General features: G+C 36.0%; 1 protein-coding gene across 5 annotated transcripts in view; it reads left to right on the top strand.

Annotated features, from left to right (window-relative positions):
• The window catches only part of SCLT1 (sodium channel and clathrin linker 1), a 264,343-nt gene that overhangs the window by 179,344 nt on the left and 63,205 nt on the right, over positions 1–21,794 (top strand). For 4 of the 5 annotated variants that reach the window (XR_009519466.1, XR_009519467.1, XM_060011870.1 and 1 more), the window contains exons 16-18: positions 114–259; positions 8,106–8,298; positions 13,793–13,989. Coding sequence is in view for 3 of the 5 variants with exons in the window: in XM_060011870.1 (XP_059867853.1) it covers positions 114–259; positions 8,106–8,298; positions 13,793–13,989 (536 nt within the window). In the remaining 2 variants the exon portion in view is untranslated. Of the gene's footprint in view, positions 1–113; positions 260–8,105; positions 8,299–13,792; positions 13,990–21,794 lie in introns of those variants that run through there. The other variant, XM_060011871.1, reaches the window with a different exon arrangement.

Raw genomic sequence — 21,794 nt, 5'->3', positions numbered from 1 at the left:
AACACATGATCATGAGTTTTTATTTCTCATCATTTATTTCAGTTTCTAAACTGTATAATTTCTTAAGATAATTTCCTTGTGCAAAGTAATATACATATAAGCCTCTTCTGCAGATTTACCTTGAAGGCAGAATAAATGAAAATGATTACAGAAAACTAGAAGAAATGCACCAAAGATGCCTGGTTGCAGAACGTTCAAAAGATGATCTTCAGCTAAGACTTAAGACAGCAGAAAATAAAATCAAACAACTTGAAATGAAGTAAGTTATTCTTTTGGATTTTCAGAATTCATACAATTTTTGAGATTTTTTAGTTTTTATAGGACTCATAATTATATCTTATGTTGAAAAAAGACTTTTTAGCACCAAATAGATTTTTTTTTCAAGATTATTTTTGAAAACTAATTTCTTCAGGAAGAAAAGATACAGTACTGTATCATTTTATTTTAAGTTTCTTGTTTCTGGCAGTTAAATAGGATGTTCATAAGATCATTTTTTTCATACTAACTATGCAGCTATTACAGTAGCTTGCTTATAATTATTGCTTTTATACTCAGTTTAGAGGTATTGAATATTCAGCAATAATCCATCATTTGTATTTATTACATTGTCTATTAAAATGATAAATTTATAATCTGGCCTATCCATTCTGAATATTTCTCTACCTTTTCCCCCCAGAGTATTACTTATTATAGTAAAACTTACTTAAGTTGAATGAAGTTTTGATCTCTGTGACAGAATATGTTTAATAGTTATTTTAAAAGAGGAATGATATCAGCAGTATGGCAGAATAGGAGGTCCCCAGCCCATGTCTCTCCACAGAAACAAATATTTGGCAGGCATCCATAGACAAAAATGCCTTTGTGGGAGCACTGGAATCCAGGTAGGAGGTTGCAAAGCCTTAGTGGAGCCCAAAAATGAGGAGGCAGGCCTGCACACCAGTGGCAGGCCCTCCAACTGTGGTCCCATCTATGAACCCAAAGCAGCCCCATCTTCCTGTGGATTTGGCTCCAGCCCTCCTTGCCCAGTCCCGCACCTAGCCTCTTCCCAAGGAACCCTTATAGGTACTCTCAGTAATAGGCCTGCCAACCTCAGACCTGGCTGTGGCCACCAAAGCATTCCCATTACCCACCTCCAGTTCCACTCTCCTGCAGCCTGAACATAATGCTGCCCATCCGGGAACCAGCCCAGTAACCTCACGGGAGCACTAATGGACCCATTGGAAGCCACACCTGACTGTTCCCCTGGTAACAAGTCTGCCAGTGACGGACCAGACTGCACACCCAACAAAAGCCACAAGACATGGATCCAGCCCTGTTCTACCACAGTTTGAGGCAGTCTTACATGGCCAGGGATTCACCCAAGGGACCCAGCAGAAGCCACTCTTGTAGATGCCCCCATTACAGGCCTCAGACCTGACTATGATCCCTGAAACAGTCTGTGACCCAGCTCTAGTCCCACCCTACCACAGTCCAGAAGCAGTTCTGCCTGCCCATAGGCCAGCCCAGTGAACATGACAGGAGCACCTTAGAATCCTAACAGACACAACACCTGACTGCACCCCTGGTTACAGGTCTGCCAACCATGGACCTGGCAACAACCACATGACATGGTTTCAGTCCCGCTTAGCTGTGATCCCAGAGGCAGTCCCATCAGTTCTGAGACAAGACAGGAGAAGGTCTTTAGCTGCCAAAACCAGTCTAAAGACTGGAAGAGGAGTCTGCTCCTTCACATGCACAGATAGCAACAAAGAATCAAGCAAACATGACACCACCAAAGAAAATTAATAAGGCTCTAGTAATCAATGCAAAACAAATGGAGATCTATGAACTTCTAGACAAAAAATTAAAAATAATTGTCTTAAGGAGCTTAATGAACACAGGTGGTCAACTACATGAAATCAGGAGAACAATACATTAACAAAATGAGATGTCTAACAAAGAAATTGAAACCATAAAAGAACCAATCAGAAATCCTATAGCTGAAGAATACAGTGATTGAACTGAAAAATTCAACAGAGAGCTTTATCAGCAGACTTGGTCATGCAGAAGAAAAATCGACAAACTCAAAGACTGGTCATTTGAAATCATGCAGTGAGAAGAAAAGAAAAAAGAATGAAAAAAGAGTGAAGATAACCTACATGATTTATGGGACATCTTGAAGTGAATCAGTATCCACATTATGAAAATCCTGGAAGGAGCAAAGAATGAGAAAGGGGTAGAAAGTTTATTTAAAGAAATAATAACAGAAAACTTCCCAGATCTGGGGAGAGTAATGAATATCCAGATCCATGATGACCAAAGAACAACAAATAGAGTGAACATCAAGAGCTTCATTTGACACATTATAATCAAAAGTCAAAGAAAAAAGAATTTGAAAACAGGAAGAGAAAAGGGACTCATCACATACAAGGGACTCCCTCAACCCCTGCATAAAACTATCAATGGATTTCTCAGAAGAAATCTTGCAGGCCAAGAGAGAGTGGCATAATATATTCAAAGTGCTGAAAGAAAAAACTAGGAACCAAGAATACTATACTCAGCAAAGCTCTCCATCAGAAACAAAGTAGAGATAAAAACTTTCCCAGAAAAAAAGAGATCAAAAGGAAGTTCAGGGCTTCCCTGGTGGCGCAGTGGTTGAGAGTCTGCCTGCCAATGCAGGGGACACAGGTTCGAGCCCTGGTATGGGAAGATCCCACATGCCGCGGAGCAACTGAGCCCGTGAGCCACAGCTACTGAGCCTGCGCGTCTGGAGCCTGTGCTCCGTGGCAAGAGAGGCCGCGATAGTAAGAGGCCCATGCACCGCGATGAAGAGTGGCTTCCGCTCGCCGCAACTAGAGAAAGCCCTCGCACAGAAACGAAGACCCAACACAGCATAAATAAATAAATTTATAAAAAAAAAAAAAAAGGAAGTTCATCACACTAGACTTACTGTACAAGAAATAATAAAGGGAGTTTTTCAAGTTGAAATGAAAGGACACTAATTAGCAACGTAAAAACAAAGTATAAACCTTTAGTCGTAAAGATAAGTATATAGTCAAATTCAGAATACTCTACCACTGTAATGGTGGTACATAATCACTTTTAACTCTGGTATAGAAGTTAAAAGATAAATTTTTTGAATAACAGTAGGTACAATAATGTGTCAATGGATATACAGTATAAAAAGATGTAAAGTATACATCAGTAACATAAAATGTGAGAGAGCAGAGAAGTAAAACTGTAGAGATTGTTATGTGATTGAAGTTAAGTTGTTACCACGTTAAAAGAGACTAACTCTAAGATGTTTCATGTAAGCCTCATGCCAATCACAAAGAAAAAATGTGTAATAGGTACACAAACGATAAGAGAATGAAAGCATAGTACAAAAATCAACAAGAAGACAACAAAATAGTAATAAAGGAACCAAGGAACTACAAAACAGAAAACAATTAACAATATGGCAATAGTTATGTCCTTACCTATTAATAATGACTTTTAATGTAAGTGGATTAAATTCTCCAATCAAAATACATAGAGAGGCTCAATGGATTAAAAATCAAGTTCCAGCTATACACTGCCTACCAGGGACTGATTTTAAATATGAGGAAACACATAGACTAACAGTTACAGGATGGCAAAAGATAGTCCATGCAAATGGGTACCCAAAAGATAGCAGGGTGTCTTATATCAGACAAAGTAGACTTTAAGTAAAAAACTGTCACAAGACCAAAGATGGTCATTTTATAATGATAAAAGGGTTAATTTGTCAAGAGAAAATAGCAATCATAACACTATATGCACTCAACATCGCGCACCTAAGTATAATAAAGCAAATATTAACAACTGAAGGGAGAAGTAGAGAGCAAACAATGATACTAAGGAACTTTAATACCTCACTTTCAACAATAGGTAGATCATCCAGACAGAAAATCGATAAGAAAACAGCACATTTGAGCAATGCTAAAGAACAAATAGACCTAACAACATTCTATACAACAGCAACACAGTACACATTCTTCTCAAGCATGCACAGAACATTCTCCAGAATAGATCATATGATAGGCCACAATGTAAGTCTTAGCAAATTTAAGAAGACTGAAATTATATCAAGTATCTTTTCCAATCACAATGGTATGAAACTGAAATGCAGTAACAGGAGAAAAATTGAAATATTAACAAATAGGTGGAAATTAAATATCACACCAGTGGGTCAAAGAAGAAATCAAACAGGAAATCAATAAATATCTTGAGACAAACAAAAATAGAAACAAAATATACCAAACTTATGGGATGCAGCAAAACCAGTTCTTAAAGGAAAGTTTACAGTGATAAATGCCCTACATTAAGAAAAGAAAGATCTCAAATAAACAACCCAACTTTACACCTTAAGGACCTAGAAAAAGAAGAAAAAACTAAGCCCAAAGTTAGGAGAAGGAAGGAAATGACAAAGATTAGAGCAGAAATAGAGAATTTTTTTAAAAAATAGAAAAGATCAACCAAACTAAGACTCGGTGTTTTAAAAAGATAAAATTGACAACCCTGTAACTAGACTAAGAAAAAAAGAGAAAATTCAATAAATAAAAATCAGAAATAACAGAGGACACATTATCACTGATACCACACAAATATAAAGGACCATAGGAGACTACTATGAACAATGATATGCCAACAAGTAGGACAACCATGAAGAAATGGATAAATTACTAGAAACATACAACCATACGAGAAATAGAAAATCTGAACAGAACAGTTACTCTTAAGGAGACTGAATCAGTAATCAAAAACCTCCTTGGATTTTTGAAACATTCAGAACCAGATGGCTTCACTGATGAATTCTACCAAACATTTAAAGAAGATTTAATGCTGCCAGTCCTTCTTAAACTCTTTCATAAAATTGAAAAAGAGAGAACATTTCCAAACTCATTTTACGAAGCCAACATTACTCTGATACCAAAGCAAGACAAAGATACTATAAGAAAATAAAATTACAGGCTAATATCCCTGATGAACATAAATGCAAAAATCCTAAAAAGAAAAATTCAAGAGTGTATTAAAAGGATCATAGTAGGATTAAAACGTAGGATGCAAGGATGCTTTTGACATACACAGATCAATAAATGTGATACAACACCACATTAAAGAATAAGGGATAAAATTCGTATGATCATTTCAATAGATACAGAAAAAGCATTTCACAAAATATAATTCCTAATAAAAACTCTCAACAAATTAGATGTAGAAGAAATGTTCCTCAACATAGTAAAGGCCCTATATAACAAGCCCACAACTAATGTCATACCCAGTGGTAAAAAGCTGAAAGGTTTTTTTTAAAGATCATGAAAAAGACAGGAGTGCCCACTCTTGCCACTTCTATTCAATATAGTACCGTATGTCTTAGAGAAATTAGACAAGAAGAAAATACAAAATGTATCTAAATTGGAAGAGAAGTAAAATTGTCTTTGTTTACAGTTGACATGATCCCATATATTGAAAACTGGAGACTCAACCACAAAGCCATTAGAACAAATACATGAATTTACTAACAACAAACTATATGAAAAAGAAATTAACAATTCCATTTACAATACCACCAAAAAGAATAAAATGCTTAGAATGAATTTATAACCAAGGAAATGAAAAACCTGTACACTGAAATCTAAAAAACATTGAGGAAGTAAGTTGACAAAGTCACAAATAAATATAAAGATGTGTTTATAAATTGAACGAAGCAATAATGTTAAAATGTCCATACTACACAAAGCCATCTATAGATTCAATAAAATCCCTATCAGATTTTCAATGGTGTTTTCACAGAAATAGAAAAAAGTCCTAAAATTCATAATGAACCTCAAAAGACTCTGAATAGCCAAAGCAGTCTGGAGCAAGAACAAAAAACTGGATGCATCACACTTCCTAATTTCAAAATATATTACAAAGCTTTAGTAATCAAAATAGTACAATACTGGCATAAAACAGATGTATAGATTATGGCACGGAGTAGAGAGTGCAGAAATAAATACACACATTTGTAGTCAATAGATCTTTGACAGGGGTGCCAAGAACACACATGGAGAAAGGATAGTCTGTTCAATAAATGGTTCTGGGAAAACTGGATATCCACATGAAGAAGAAAAATTGGATCCTTATGTCACACCATATACAAAAATAAGGTTATAATGGATTAAAGGCTTAAATGTATGTTCTGAAGCTATAAAATTACCAGAAGAAAACATAGGGAAAAAGCTTCTTGACGTTGGTCTTGGCAGTGGTTTTTTTGAATATGACCCCACAAGTACAGGTAACAAAAGCAAAAATAGACCAGTGGAATTACATCAAACTAAGAACTTTCTGCATAGCAAAGAAAACAGTCAACAGAGTGAAGAGACAACCTATGACATAGGAAAAATGTTTGCCAATAATACATCTGATATGGAGTTAATATCCAAAATATGTAAGAAACTTAAGAGCAAAAAAAAAAAGAAAAAAACACATAAATTAGGCAAAAGACCTGAACAGATTTTTCCCAGAAGAAGACTTAGACAGCCAATAGATATATCAAAAGGTACTCATCATCACTTATTATCAGGGAAATGCAAATCAAACCCACAGTGAGGTATTACCTCACACCTGTTAGGATGGCCTTTGTCAAAAAGACAAAAGATAACAAGTGTTGGCAAGAATGTGGAGAAGGGAGAACCCTTCTACGCTGTTGGTGAAAATGTAAATTAGTACAGCCACTATGGAAAACAGTATGGAGGTGCCTCAAAACATTCAAAATAGAACTACCATATAAGCCAACAATCCTATTTCTGGGTATAGATCCAAAGGCAACAAAATCATTGTTTCAAAGAGATATCCGCACTCCCATGTTCATTGCAGTCAGTATTATTGACAATAACCAAGATATGGAAACAACCTAAGTGTCTGTTGACAGAAGAATGGATAAAGGAAAGGTGGTGTGTGTGTGTGTGTGTGTGTGTGTGTGTGTACATATGGGGATGGATATATATATTTTTTTTCTCTGAGAATCTCCTCCTTTCTCTATTTTTTTCTTATAAATAATTTGTTGGAAAACTGGGTTGCTAGTATTGTAGAGTTTCCTCTACCTATATGCATATATGTGGTGTCATTTACCTTATTTCCTGCCCCATGCAGTTCCTAAAAACTAATAACTAAATCAAGAGGCTTGATCTGATTCAGCTTTCACTTTTTTTGTAAGAATGCTTTATAAATGGTAATATTTTGGACTCCTGTTTGGAAGCACATAATGTGTCGTTGTTTTTGATCTCAGCATCTCTCTGACTTGAGCATATTTTGAGGATCATTGCCTAGATCCATCGTTTCATTAGGAATAAGCCAAGGTTGAGATAGGAAAGAAGGGGCTACAAGTATTATGGGGCTAAAGGACCTTCTATATTCCCTGTGACACCTATTGACCAGGGAATGTTCACAGTATTTGATTATCTGGGATTGAAAAGATGGAAATTTAAAAGATAGGAATAAAAATTAGCAGTATATTGAAACAAGATACATGTCTGGAGGTTGTGTCACTCAATAATCCATTGTTGAGAAAGTTCAAGAAATACAACCTATTTAACCTGTGATAAAACAAGAAGTTTATACAACTAGAAGTTTATAAAAACCGTTTCTAAGACATGTAACAGGAAAATATGAATTGGGTCTTATTATAATTCATAATTTATTGTGGTCAGCTAATGTCTTCCTACAGAGTTGATTGATAATGAAAGGAGTTTTGACTATTACCTACTCCACCTTCCTCACCATTAGCTTTAGTTTGTCCCCTTGAAGTCCTCTTTACACAGTGATTCTCAGTGTTAGTAAAAATTTGAAAGAGGTTTCACATTGACTTTCTAGGTGAGTGATAACAGTTCAGCTTATCTATTCTTAGTTAAGATTGCTTAAATTGAACGTACTTGCCTGGTGTAACGTAACATTGTGAAACCACATAGTTTAAGTCTATAGTGAGGAGAAATGGCTCAGAACAAAGAAAACAGATCTACAGTATAACATATAGACAGACTTCTTGACTTCTATTGCATTTCATTAAGTTAAACTTAATGAAATTTTGTTTTGTTTTCCTTTTGTTTTGTTTTTTTTTAATTCAGTTCCTCGGAAGAGATATCACGTTGCCAAGAAATGATTCAGAAACTTCAAAATGTATTGGAGTCTGAGAGAGAGAACTGTGGATTTGTCAGTGAACAAAGGCTGAAACTTCAGCAGGAAAATGAACAGTTACAGAAACAGACTGAGGATTTAAGAAAGATTGCTCTCGAGGCTCAAAAAAAAGCCAAATTAAAGGTGTTTTCAAAACTAGTTAGAATTAAATGTGTACTTGTGAAAATCAAAATATAGAGAATATTTACAGAGACCTAGTAGAACATTTTTAAGGTCTTTTTTTTTTTTTTGCCTTCTCATCAGATAGCACTAAATCATAATGCAGAGTGTTAGCCAGTCTTTTCTTTATTGTAGAGCTTGGCAAGCATACTTGAAAATGATTGCTTTCACTATTCACACACAAAAAAGTTCTTTTCCAACCATGAAATGCACTGATATTCCTGCCAAAGCAATTTAAGCAGTGCTAGCAAAACTATAGATTAGATAACTTCACGGACTGCCGTCCTCTCTTTTCCCTCCATAATAGCCTCTCGAAAATATAAGTCTTAAAACTAGCTGTATAGCGGATGGTACGTCAGTATGCTCTGAGAACCCCTCATAGGTAGTCTAAAAATTCTATGACAGGAAGAAAGCAAGGGACAAAAATCTCCTCTGGGAGAAAATTCCCTTTTATTTTCTCTCTCCTTCCCCCCTTCTTTACTCTAATGCTTACATGGTTTGGCAATAGGAACATGATAACCTGTTTGAGGGAGTTTCAAGCACAGGTATCACCATCAACATGTTGCTTGCCTTTCCCCATTCCACGTGACTTTTGTAAAAAGTGGCATTAACTCTTTATGATAAAGCTCTATATTTTCCAGTTTTGTAGTAAGGATATGGGGTAGTAACATTAATGTTTCACTTTTTTCTTGTTATTATGAGCTCTCATAAGAACTCACATTCCAACCTAATTCATATCAGTGTATAGTTATTGAATGCCTCCTTTTGCAAGTATCAAACACTGTGATTATTTATAAAAGCTTGAACTCTGAAAAAGAGACCCTTACATATGCAAAGAAGCTTGTGCTTTGTGCTTTAGACTATGAGAAATCTTTGAAAAACAAAGGGGCAAAGTCATACTACCAGACATCAAGACTTGATATAAAGGTATAGTAATTAAGATAGTGTGTAATCTATATAAGAATAATCGACCTGATCAATGGAACAAAATAAAGTCCAGGAACAAACCCACTTTTCATAATCACCTCATTTATAACAAAGGCACCACGGAAGTTCAATAGGGAAAGAATTATCTTTATGACAAATAATGCTAGATCTTTACAATAAATCATGCTACAATAATAATAGATCAACTGGGTCCATATTTTAAAAATAAACCTTGACCCCTATATCACACCATACATTTAAATTAATTTGAGCTGTCTTGTAGACCTAAATGTGAAATATTAAATGATGGAACTTAAGGAGAAAATCTTCATGACCTTTAGAAAGAATTTCTTAACACAAAGAGAACTGATTATAATGAAAAGATAGGTGAATTGGATTTCATTAAAATTAAGATTTTTAAGTCATCCAAAAGAGACACCATTGAGAGAGTGAAAAGTAGAAGAATTTATAATACATACAACCAAAAAAAAAAAAAAGGATTCATTTCTAGAATATAAAAACTTTCACCAATTAATAAGGAAATAATTAATAAGGAAAAAACGTTTAACAATCAGGAGAAAACAGACACCCCATTTCCAAAAATGGGCAAAAGAATTAAATAGGCACTTTATAAAAGAGAATATATGAAAAAATGTTCAACTTCATTATCTGTCAGGGAAATATAATTAAACCTATAATGAGGTACTACTGCATAGCTACCAGAATGGCTAAAATTTTAAAACTGACAATATCAAGTCTTGACAAAGTTGTAAAACAACTGGTAGTTTCATGTTATTTTGGGGAGTGTAAATTGGTACAACCACCATTTGGCAGTATCTTTTAAAGCTGGGCATACATGCATACTATGCCAAATAATAATAATACTGGCTACATACCCAACAGGTATGAGTGCTTGTGTTCATCAAAACGTGTGTATAAGAATATCCGTAGAAGTTTTAATCATATCGAAACACTGAAAATAACTCAAATGTCCATCAACATGAGATGATATAAATAAACTGTGGTATGTTCATGTATGGGAATAGAAGAAAAAAATGAACTATGTCTATAAGCACGGTGGGTGAGTCTCACAGACGTAATGTTGGACAAAGAAGCCAGACATAAAAAAGCTTATAGTCTATTAATTTCATTATATGAAAGTGAAGAATGGGCATAATTACCTATAAGGATGGGATCAGAATAATGGTTACATTGTAGGTGGGTGAATATTGATTAGAAGGGCATGTGAGAGAGCCTCCTGTGGTACCTAAATCTGGGTTGTGACTCTGGTATGTCAGCATACATGTAAAAGTTGGTTGTATCCTTAAGATTCATGTACTTCATTGTAAGAGAGAGAGAAATAAATCTTGGCAGAGAAAAGTGGGTAGGATTATAGATAGAACAGGAGTGGCTATGGGTTTGATGATTATAGAAGCTGGTGATAAGCGTATAGAGATTCATTGTAATAGTCTTTCTATTTTGTGTATGCTTGAAAGTTTCCACACTGAAACATTTACATAATTAAAAAAAAAAGTCAATGTACTTCAGTGAAAAAATGTTAAATCTTCATCTTACGTTTTAAATTTCATATGGATGAATAACTAAAAACTATTGATGAATTTCCCCACTTGATACTGCACCTGTTCTATCTTTAACCATTCAGGATAGTAACTGATGTTTCTTGGAAAACAAAAAGATGACAGAAAGCTTATCTACCAAAAATGCTCCCTTTGTGCCAAGTCTGCATCTAGCTTAAGAGAAGCATCATTGGTAAATAAGGGACAAAAGTTCTGAACCAGCTAGATAGCTGTAATTCTATTTTATGGAGGAGGGCTGTCAGATAAATTTCTCCTTTGTAGCCGATTCCTTCTTTGACAACATAGGAATCTAGTGCTACACTTTGCAGCTTTTCTCCTCCTTGAAAAAGAGTGTGATCTTTCATAGATAAACTGAAAGGAGCCAAAAAGATCAAGACAGTTGGATGTTGAGAGGTCGGTTGGCTGAGAACCTTAACAACTTATTATATGAAGTTTTCATTTGATCTTAAAGCCACTGCTGTCCTTTCCGCCCCAGCTTTCTCTTTTCCTAACTCCTCCTCCCTTCTTTCTGAAAAGGATCTCCATATCTCTGTGGTATGAATACCCCTCATAAAAATATAAAATTAGGAAATGGATAGTTTTTAGCAATCTTGTCTACTTTTGAGTAGTTTTCTGCAGAGGAAGGACACAAAAGAAGAAGGGAAGGAGACCATAAATCCTTTTTCCCAACCCAACATTCTGAATTGAATCATTAGTAGGACTTTTGTTGTTATAGAAGACATGGTTGTTTTGGTCCTTATCCTTCCAACATCAGCGTAGACCTGTCCAGTTTAACAATCAGAATTGCATCAGCTGAAGGATCTGGGGTTTGTTTGAAGACTAAATTTTGATACCAGAAAGCTATCATTTATTCAGTCTACAGATATGTTTTGACATCCTTACTATGATTCAGGTGCTGAAAATGTAATAGTAAACAAAAAACACATGGTCCCCATCCTTAAAAACTTATTTGCATGGAGGTGGGAAAACTAAATGTATCTTTGCAAACTAATAAATGCCCTTTAGGAAAAGCGTAGGGCACTATGAGAGCTTTTTCTAGATAGATGGTAAGAGAATTTCCCTGTAAGATCAATAATTGAGCTGAATTCTAAAAGCTGACTAGAGATAACTAAGATAAGCAGGAGGGGAAAGATTATTCCAGGGAAAGGGAACAACATGTGAAAAGACCCAAGAATGAGAAGGCATTGTGGCAGAAACAAAGAAAGAGAAGGGAATAGTAGCATAATACAAGCTTGTAGAATTAGAGACAGGTTATCATGAAGGACGGTAGAAAAAAGCTTGTCAAACTGCAAATAGATTTTCCAATTGGAAATGGGGAGTTAAGTAGGCAGGAAGAGTGCTAAAGCTATATAGATGCATAGATCAGTTTTTAATACATGTGTGAGAGAGACAGAGACAGAATTAAATACTTCCACTTAAGATGTCAGAACCATGGCTTCTCCAGAGAAAGTGGAGATTGAGGCAGGGAAGGATATTCAATTCTAAATTTGTAGAATTCAGTAATTCAAAAATTGTTTAAATCGAGCAGAGTCACGGAGCTTCAGGAGGCTTGCACAGCAGTAATATAATACACAATTAATAAATCCAAAGTTGTTTTTTCCAGTGCCAGTGTTTATAAAGTCAAATTTCTACTTGTGTACCATTTGAGAAAGCAAATTTAAGAGTTTTAGGAAGTTGTTGCATTTAGCAGGGGTAGTGAGGACAGGATGTTTGCAGTTTTCCCCCACGAGCCATGGGTTTAGCTGTTGTTGAGTTTTTTTGGTGTTTTTGAATTGGTAAAATCGAGTTCCTTATTCATTCTTTTTTGAGTTTAAAAGCAGCCATATTTAGTCAATCACTAGAAGTCATTCCAGCTGTCACCATTTTTAAATCACATTAGAATATCACAAGATAGATATTCTTTATAATATTTCTTTAGTGTAGCAAGATAAAGATGGCCTGAGAGTGCACCAAAGAAATTGTTCTTGTAACTATTTAACTATTTCCTCAATTGCCTGAAGTATGGTAATAGGTAGTTTCATTCTAGCTGCATACAAAAGCAGACAGTTCACTACATACACTGGGTACTTTAGGACATTAGGGTTAATTCTCTCCCTGAACCCAGCTGAGAAAGCTTTTAGGGTATCCAAAGAGTATTTATTTGTATGTTCATTCTGCATTAAGGTATTTTTACTATAATGACATAAATAACCTAGAAATAGCTGAAGACATTTCCATATGAGTTTCTGAAAATCACTGTAGTCTTTTCCTGAAAAACAAAATACATTGTTCATTTATACTGTAACTGAAGTGGTAAAGGAATTCCTGCCCTTTGAAAGACAATCTGAACTTTAGTATGTAAATCAAAAGTGACTTAAGGAGCTTCTAAGATGAGCTTCTCATGAGCACATCAGAGTGCTGGGAGGATGGCATACTTGGAGAGGGCATGGAAGCTCCGCACTCCCCCTACATCCATACCTTGCTCAGTGTGTCTCTTCTATTTGACTGTGCGGAAGTTGTATCCTTTATAATAAACCAATGAACACTTCTTGTGTTTTAAAAACATAAATGGCTTCCGTTTAAACCCAACTCTCAGTTACTGAGAGCATGAGTATTTTCTATGGATTTTGGCAAGAAAAGTAAAAGTAGATGATGAGAGCAGCTTTATTTCAGATAGTATACTTTTTTCCTACTGGCATTTAAGGTGTTGGGGAAAGTGGTGAAAAATTTGTAGTCCATCATAATTCTAGTTTCATTAAATTTATGTTATAAAATAGCATAAGTCTTCATCTGTGATGGAGACAAATTATAAACTTAATTTTTATATAGGTTTCTCATCCACATATTTCTATGCCGCAAACACAAAAAAATGATTCCTTTTGTATATATCATTGATCAGTATATCTCCTAGAAAAACAGAGAAGAAAAAATACTGTGTTCATTTTATTCCTTAGATCAGTACGATGGAGCATGAATTTTCAATAAAGGAACATGGGTTTGAAGTTCAGTTAAGAGAGATGGAAGACAGTAATCGAAATTCCACGGTTGAACTGAGGCATCTCTTAGCAACTCAGCAGAAGGCAGCCTGTAGGTGGAAAGAAGAAATGAAGAAACTCACTGAGAGTGCGGAAATTAGAATCAGTAGTCTAAAGTAAGTCCACTATTAATTGTTTGATACATTTTACAGAAGAAATTATTTAACTTTTAGTTTAATGTTCTTGCCATAATCTTTTTTGTAAAAATGTATAAATCTGGGCCTTGTACTTATATATTTTATTCAGCAAATATTTATTAAACTACTATGAAAAATATTAAGCATTATAAACCAAACTAATACTGTTTGTTTTATAAATTTTATGCATACTTCAGAAAATACAATGATTTTTGTTGGACATAGCAGTTTAGAATCTTAATACTATTTGCATATAGATATAGCATAGTAATGTTCTGTAGTGGCAACAAAATCTATTTGGCCTACAAAGCCTAAAATATTTGTCTCTGGCCCTTTAAGAATTTGCTGACCCATGCAGAAAGAACTTGAACATTTATGACGAATGAAATGGGAAGCTATGAAGAGCTTTTAGCAAAATGATACAATCAGGCTTAACTGTTCAACAGGTCATTTTGACTGCTGTGTGATGAATAGACTGGAGAGGGTCAAGGGTAGAAGAAGAGAGAAGGCAAACCAGTACTGTAATAATCCAAGTAAAAAATGATGGTAACTTGGATTAAGTTTTGAAGGACTGAAAATCATTTTTTTAAAAAGCTTGCTTTGGGCCGTGTTAAGTATGAGCCACGTAAAAGGCATTTAAGTCAGAATATCAACTTGTTAGTTGGATACATAAGTTTGGAGTTCAGGAAAAATATTGCAACAGGAGCAGTATATTTGGAAATCACTAACATACACATGATTTTTAAAGTCATGGAATGAGAAGGTATAGAAACGAAGTCTGGATAGGGAAATTAAGCTATCCAAGGACTAACTTCTGAAAATTAGTTTGCAGAGATGAAAATTCCACTGAGACTGAGAAAAAATATTGAGACAAACAAGAATCAAGACAGAATGGTTAAAAATAAAAATTCAAAAAGAGTAAGCGATAAAAATAGGTGATGTTTACATTTTACAGATAAACTGAGGCCGAGGGAGGTTAAGGAACTTGTTCAAGGTCACATAGCTAACGAAGTGACAGATCCTGGTTTCAAATTTAGGCAGCTCATGTGAAGACAACATAGTCCTAACCATTAAGGTTTGTGGGGGTTTTTTGCATTTTATTATTTTTTTAATTGAAGAATATTTGCTGTACAATATTATATGTTACAGGTATACAGTATAGTGATTCACAATATTTAAAGGTTTTATTTAATTTATATAATAGTTATTATAAAATATTAGCTATTTTCCCTGTGTTGTACAATATATCCTTTTGCTTATTTTATACCTAATAGTTTGCAACTCTTAATCCACTACGCCTATACTGACCCTCCCCCCTTCCCTCTCCCCACTGGTTACCACTAGTTTGTTTTCTATATCTGTGAGCCTGCTTCTTTTTTGTTATATTCACTAGTTTCTTTTTTATGGCTGAGTAGTATTCCATTGTGTATATACTCCACATCTTTTTTTATCCATTCATCTATTGATAGACACTTAGGTTGCTTCCATGTCTTAGCAATTGTAAATAATGCTGCTATGAACGTTGGAGTGCATGTATCTTTTCGAATTAGTGGTGCAGTTTTTTATCGTATATGTACCCAAGGGTGGAATTGCCAGGTCCCATGGTAGTTCTATTTTTAGCTTTTGAGAAACCTCCATACTGTTTTCACAGTGGGTGCACCAATTTACATTCCCACCAGCAATGTATGAGGGTTCCCTTTTCTCCACATCCTTGCCACCATTTGTTATATGTGTTGTTTTTGATAGTAGCCATTCTGACACGTATGAGGTGATATTTCATTGTAGTTTTTAGCTGCATTTCCCTGATGATTAGTGATGTTGAACATCTTTTCATGTGCCTGTTGGCAATCTGCATTTCCTCTTTGGAAAACTGTCAGGTAAGGCTGTATCACTATAAACTTCCCTCTTAGACCTTGTTTTGCTGTGTTCCATAAGTTTTGGATTGTTGTGTTTTCATTTTCATTTGTCTCTTTTTTATTTCCTCTCTGATTTCTTCAATGATCCATTGCTTGTTTAATAGCATATTGTTTAGCCTGCACATGTTTGTGTTTTTTACAGTTTTTTCCTTGTAGTTAGTTGATTTCTAGTCTCATAGCTTTGTGGTCAGAAAAGATGCTTGATATGATTTCAATTTTCTTAAATTTATCAAGGCTTGTTTTCTGGTCTAGCATGTGATCTATCCTGGAGAATGTTCCATTTGCATTTGAAAAGAATATATTTTGCTGCTTTCAGGTGGAATACTCTATATATATCAATTAAGTTCATTTGGTCTGATGTGTCTTTTAAGGCAAGGATTTCCTTATTGATTTTATGTCTGGATGATCTGTCCATTGATGTAAGTGGTGTATCAAAGTCCCCCACTATTTTGTATTACTGTCAATTTCTCCTTTTATGTTCATTGATATTTGCCTTATGTATTTAGGTGCTCCTATGTTGGGTACATATATATTTACAGTTGTTGTATCTTTTTCTTGATTTTATCCTTTGATCATTATGTATTGTCCTTCTTTGTCTCTTCCAACAGTCTTTATTTTAAAGCCTATTTTATCTGATATAAGTATTGCTACTCTGGGTTTCTTTTGATTTCCATTTGCATGGAATACCTTTTTCCATCCCCTCACTTTCAGTTTGTGCGTGTCTCTAGATCTGAAGTGAGTCTCTTGTAGGCAGCATATATACGGGTCTTTTTTTGTATCCCGTCAGCCACTGTGTGTCTTTTGGTTGGAACATTTAGTCCATTCACATTTAAGGTGATTATTGATATGTATGTTCTTATTGCCATTTTGTTCATTGTTTGGGGCTTACTTTTGTAGGCCTTTTCTTTCTCTTTCTTCTTTTGTTCTCTTGTGACTTTATTACTATCTTCAGTCTTATGTTTGGATTCCTTTTTCTTTTTTGTGTATATATCTGTTACAGATTTTTGTTTTGCAGTTACCATGAGGTTTTTGTAAAGCAGTGTAGGTACTGCTTCATATATAAAGCAGTTTTACATTGTTTTACATTGCCAATCTCTTAATTTCGAATGCATTTTAAAACCCTGCATTTGTACTGTCTTCCCTTCATGATTACTATTTTTGATGTCATATTTTACATCTAATTTTTTTGAGTATCTCTTAACTACTTATTGTGGATATAGATAATTTTATGACTTTTGTCTTTTAACCTTCCTACTGGCTTTGTGTGTGGATGATTTCCTAACCTTTACTGTATGTTTGCCTTTACTGGTGAGTTTTCCATTCAGTAATTTTCTTGTTTCTAGCTGTGGCCTTTTCTTTTTCTCCTAGAGAAGTTCCTTTAACATTTATTGGAAAGCTGGTTTGGTGGTGCTGAAGTTTATCTTTTGTTTGTCTTTAAAGCTTTTGATTTCTCTGTCAATCTGAAGGTGAGCCTTGTTGGGTATTCTTGGTTTGTAGGCTTTTTCCTTTCATCACTTTAAATATATAGTGCCACGCCCTACTCACCTGCAGAGTTTCTGCTGAAAAGTCAGCTGATAGCCTTATGGGCATTCCCTTGTATGTTGTTTCTTTTCTCTTGCTGCTTTTAATATTCTCTCTTTATCTTTAATTCTTGTCTTTTTTTTTTTTTTTTTTTTTTGCATTATGTGGGCCTCTCACTGTTGTGGCCTCTCCCGTTGCGGAGCACAGGCTCCGGACGCACAGGCTCAGCAGCCATGGCTCACAGGCCCAGCCGCTCCGCGGCACGTGGGATCCTCCCAGACCGGGGCACGAACCCACGTCCCCTGCATCGGCAGGCGGACTCTCAACCACTGCGCCACCAGGGAAGCCCAAATTCTTGTCATTTTAATTACAGTGTTCTTGGTATGTTCCTTTTTGGGACTCTCTGCACTTCCTGGACTTGGGGGACTGTTTCCTTTCCCAGGTTAGGGAAATTTTCATCTGTTATGACTTCTGATATTTTCTCAGGCCTTTTCTCTCACTATTCTTCTTCTTGGGACCCCTGAAATGCTGATATTACTGTGCTTAACGTTGTCCCAGAGGTCTCTTAAACTGTCCTCATCTGTTTTCATTCTTTTTTCCTTTTCTGTTCAGTGGCAGTGATTTCCACTACTCCGTCTTCTAGCTCACTGATCCGTTGCTCTTCATCGTTTAGTCTCCTGTTGATTCTTTATAGTGTATTTTTCATTTCAGTTGTTGTAGTCTTCATCTCTGGTTGTTTGTTCCTCATATTTTCTAACTCTTTGTTACAAACTACTAACTTCTTGCTCTGTGCATCCATTTTTCTCCCAAGTTCTTTGATCATCTTTATGATCATTACTTTGAACTCTTTCTCGGGTAAATTGCCTATCTCCACTTTACTTATTTCTTCTTCCAGGATTTTATCTCTTCCTTCGTCTGCAACATATTCCTCTGTTGCTATTCATATTATTCGTACTTTTATGTATGTGGTAGGTTAGTTATGCTTCTCAATCTTGGAGAAGTGGCCTTTTGTAGGAAATGTCCTATGTGTCCCAGCAGCATACTCCCCTCTTGTCGCCCAAGCTATACATTCTATGGGTTCCCCCTAAGAGGTCTGTGTGTGTCCTTGTGTTGTGGCAGGCTGACCATGTGGGCAGTCTGGTAGGCTTGTCCCCTAGCCTGGTTGGTTGCCAGGCCCTACCTTGTGCAGATGCTGCTGGCTACTGGTTAGTGAGACCTGGTCACGAAGCAGCTCACTGCAGAACCCTAGCGGGCTCTGGGCTAGTGCTGGCTCGCTGGTGGGCAGAGTCAGTGTCTAGAAGACTCCAGGCTGTTGCTTGCCCACTGGTTGGTGATGCCAGGTCCTGGGGTTAATGCTGTACCAGTGGCAGGCAGAGCCAGGTCCTGGAGTCTGGCTGCAGGGCCGAAGGATCCCAGAGCTGGTGTCATATTGCTGGTGAGCAGGGGCTGGTTCCTGACGTAGTTGGTTATGGGGGATTGTGGTGTTCCGAAGCTTGCCTTGGCCTGCTGTGCATGGGCTGGGTGTGAAGGCTACAGGATCATAGTTTTCTTGCATCTGGTGTCTACCCGCTCTGGGTGATGCTGGTTTAGAGGCTTGTGCAGACTTCCTGGAGGGCAGGGCCAGTGCCTGCTCAGTGGTGGGTGGAGCTGGGTCTTGGTCCTTTGGTGGGCAGAGCCATGTCTAGGCGCAACTGTGGACTCAGGAAGTCTTTAGGCAGCCTGTCTGCTGATGGATGGGCTGTGTCTCCACCCAGTTAGTCGTTTGGCCTGAGGTGTCCCAACACTGGTGCCTGCGGGCTGTTTGGTGGTACCAGGTCTTGACACTAATGAGCTAGAGGGAGGATCTCGAGACGGCAGCCACAAGCATCAGTGTCCACACAGTATATAGCTTCTACATATGGCTGCCACCAGTGTCTTTGTCCCCAGGATGAGTCACAGCCATCCCTACCTCTCCAGGAGACTCTCCAAGACGAACAGGTAAGTCTGGCCCAGGCTTCTATCAAATTACTGCTTTTGCCCCGGGTCCTGGTGCACATAAGATTTCGTGTGTGCCCTTTAAGAATGAAGTTTCTAATGAACCTTTCAGTTTGGCACTCTGTGGTTGTCTTGTTAATTATGGTAAGAACAGTTTTGGTGGAATGCTGGAATGAAAATGTAGTTAGAATAAATTTAAGAGAAAAGAAAAAGTTTTGCTTCCATTTAAGGGTGAAGTAGGAAATTTGGACCTGCCCTCTACCACGACTAAAAAAGTTACATGAATTATAGAAAGCATCTACTAAGAGTATTAAATAACTAACAAAAAAATTATTACCAGTGTGACTTTATCCCAGGAATGCAAAACTATTAAAGTATTAGAAAATAAATTGATGTTATTTACCACATTAACTTATTAATTAATTAAAAGAGAAAAATCATAAGTTCTTCTCAATAGATACAGAAAAAGTATTTGAGAAAATTTAATATCTCTCCATTTATGATTTTCAATATATCTCTTAGCAAACTAGGAATAGAATTTCCTTAATTTTATGAAGGCATCTATTCTAAACATTATTCCTAACAGCAAAATAAAATAAAGTGTTAATAACTTTCCTTTGAAGATTGGGAAGATGACAAAGAAGACCACTGTTACCACTTCTGTTAGTATTTGTACCAGAAGTCCTAATCAGTGCACTATGGCAAGAAAAAGAAATAAAAGGTAAGGAAAGGAAGGAAGTAAACAGTCATTCTTCACAGACAGCATAACTGTGTATGTAGAAAATCTAAAATAATTCATAGACAGAGTATTAGGTGAACATACAAAAATCAATTGGGTTTCTACATACATAGCAGCAACAAACATTTCAAAATAAAACTTTAAAAATAGTAAAATTTACAATGCATCAAAATATATCAAATACCCACGAATAAATTTAACAAATGAGGTATAAGACTTCTACATGAAAACTATGATATTAAAAGTAATTTTAAAAAAACTTTTTTGAATTTTAAAAAATAAAATAAAAAATAAAACTAATTAAAGAAGACCTAAGTAAGTAGAGATCATGTTAATTGATCAGAATACTCAGCATTATAAATTTGTTAACACTCCCCACCCTGACTATGTGTAGAGTCAGTGTAACCCCAGTCAAAATACTAGCACATGGAGGAGTATCCAAAACATATTAAGTGAAAAAAAAAAGTAGTATATAGTGTGTATAGTATTCTACCATTGGCAGGGAAGGCATTTGAGTGTGTGTGTGTACATATATATACAAACATGCTATATATACACAGCGTTCAGACAGACAGACTCACACATACACGCACATTCTGCTTTTTTAAAAAAGAGAAGACAAAAAATAATTTAAATGGTTTTCCATGAGTGGAGAGAAGAGGATAAGAATGAAGACTAGACTTCTTTAAATGAACCTTGTTTTATAGATTTGTAGGCTTGACTTTGAAACTATATAAATGTTTATATAATGTTTTTTTGTTTTTTATTTGTTTCTGGCTGCATTGGGTCTTCGTTGCTGTGCGCGGGCTTTCTCTAGTTGTGGCGAGTTGGGGCTACTCTTTGTTGCGGCGCGTGGGCTTCTCATTGCCATGGCTTCTCTTGTTGCGGAGCACAGGCTCTAGGTGCACGGACTTCAGTAGTTGCAGCATGCGGGCTCTAGGGCGCGTGGGCTTCAGTACTTATGGCGTGTGGGCTCAGTAGTTGTGGCTCGTGGGCTCTAGAGCGCAGGCTCAGTAGTTGAGGTGCACAGGCTTAGTTGCTCCGTGGTATGTGGGATCTTCCCGGACCAGGGATAGAACTCATGTCCCCTGCATTGGCAGGCAGATTCTTAACCACTGCGGCACCAGGGAAGTCCCTGTATAATTATTTTTAATTAAATCAAATTTTAAAAACAATACCTAAAAATTGAAAGTAAAATTAAATAAATCAACAATTCTGTAGGAAGTTGATGGCTTAACTACGCAGGTGAGTTATTTCATGTGACATTTAACAGTAATTAGACTGTATACCCTAGTGAGATTAATCCTAAGGGTAAAAGGAAATGCAAAAAATATATAAAATGTGTTTAGTAGTCTTTGTTAGCAATAACATTGGTATTATTACTGTGAAACTTATAATTATAGGATAAAGCAAATGAGTAATTATATAAATGTCTTTAAGAACCAAGATTTTCATCATAAGGAGAAAAAACTCAAAGAAATTAAATAAAACTTATAATTTGAAATTGGAAATATTAGTATATGAACTTATGCTGTGTTTCACTCTTTAAAATATATATTTCCTAGCTTTGTCCACTAAAAGGACCTAGATACAGTGACCAGTATTCAGATACAATGAGGTATCCTAAAAGAAAC

Source organism: Delphinus delphis, chromosome 5 (assembly GCF_949987515.2).
Source record: "Delphinus delphis chromosome 5, mDelDel1.2, whole genome shotgun sequence".
Lineage (NCBI taxonomy): Eukaryota > Metazoa > Chordata > Mammalia > Artiodactyla > Delphinidae > Delphinus > Delphinus delphis.
Note: the sequence above shows the minus strand (reverse complement) of the source record. Positions and strands in the feature narration are given on the sequence as shown.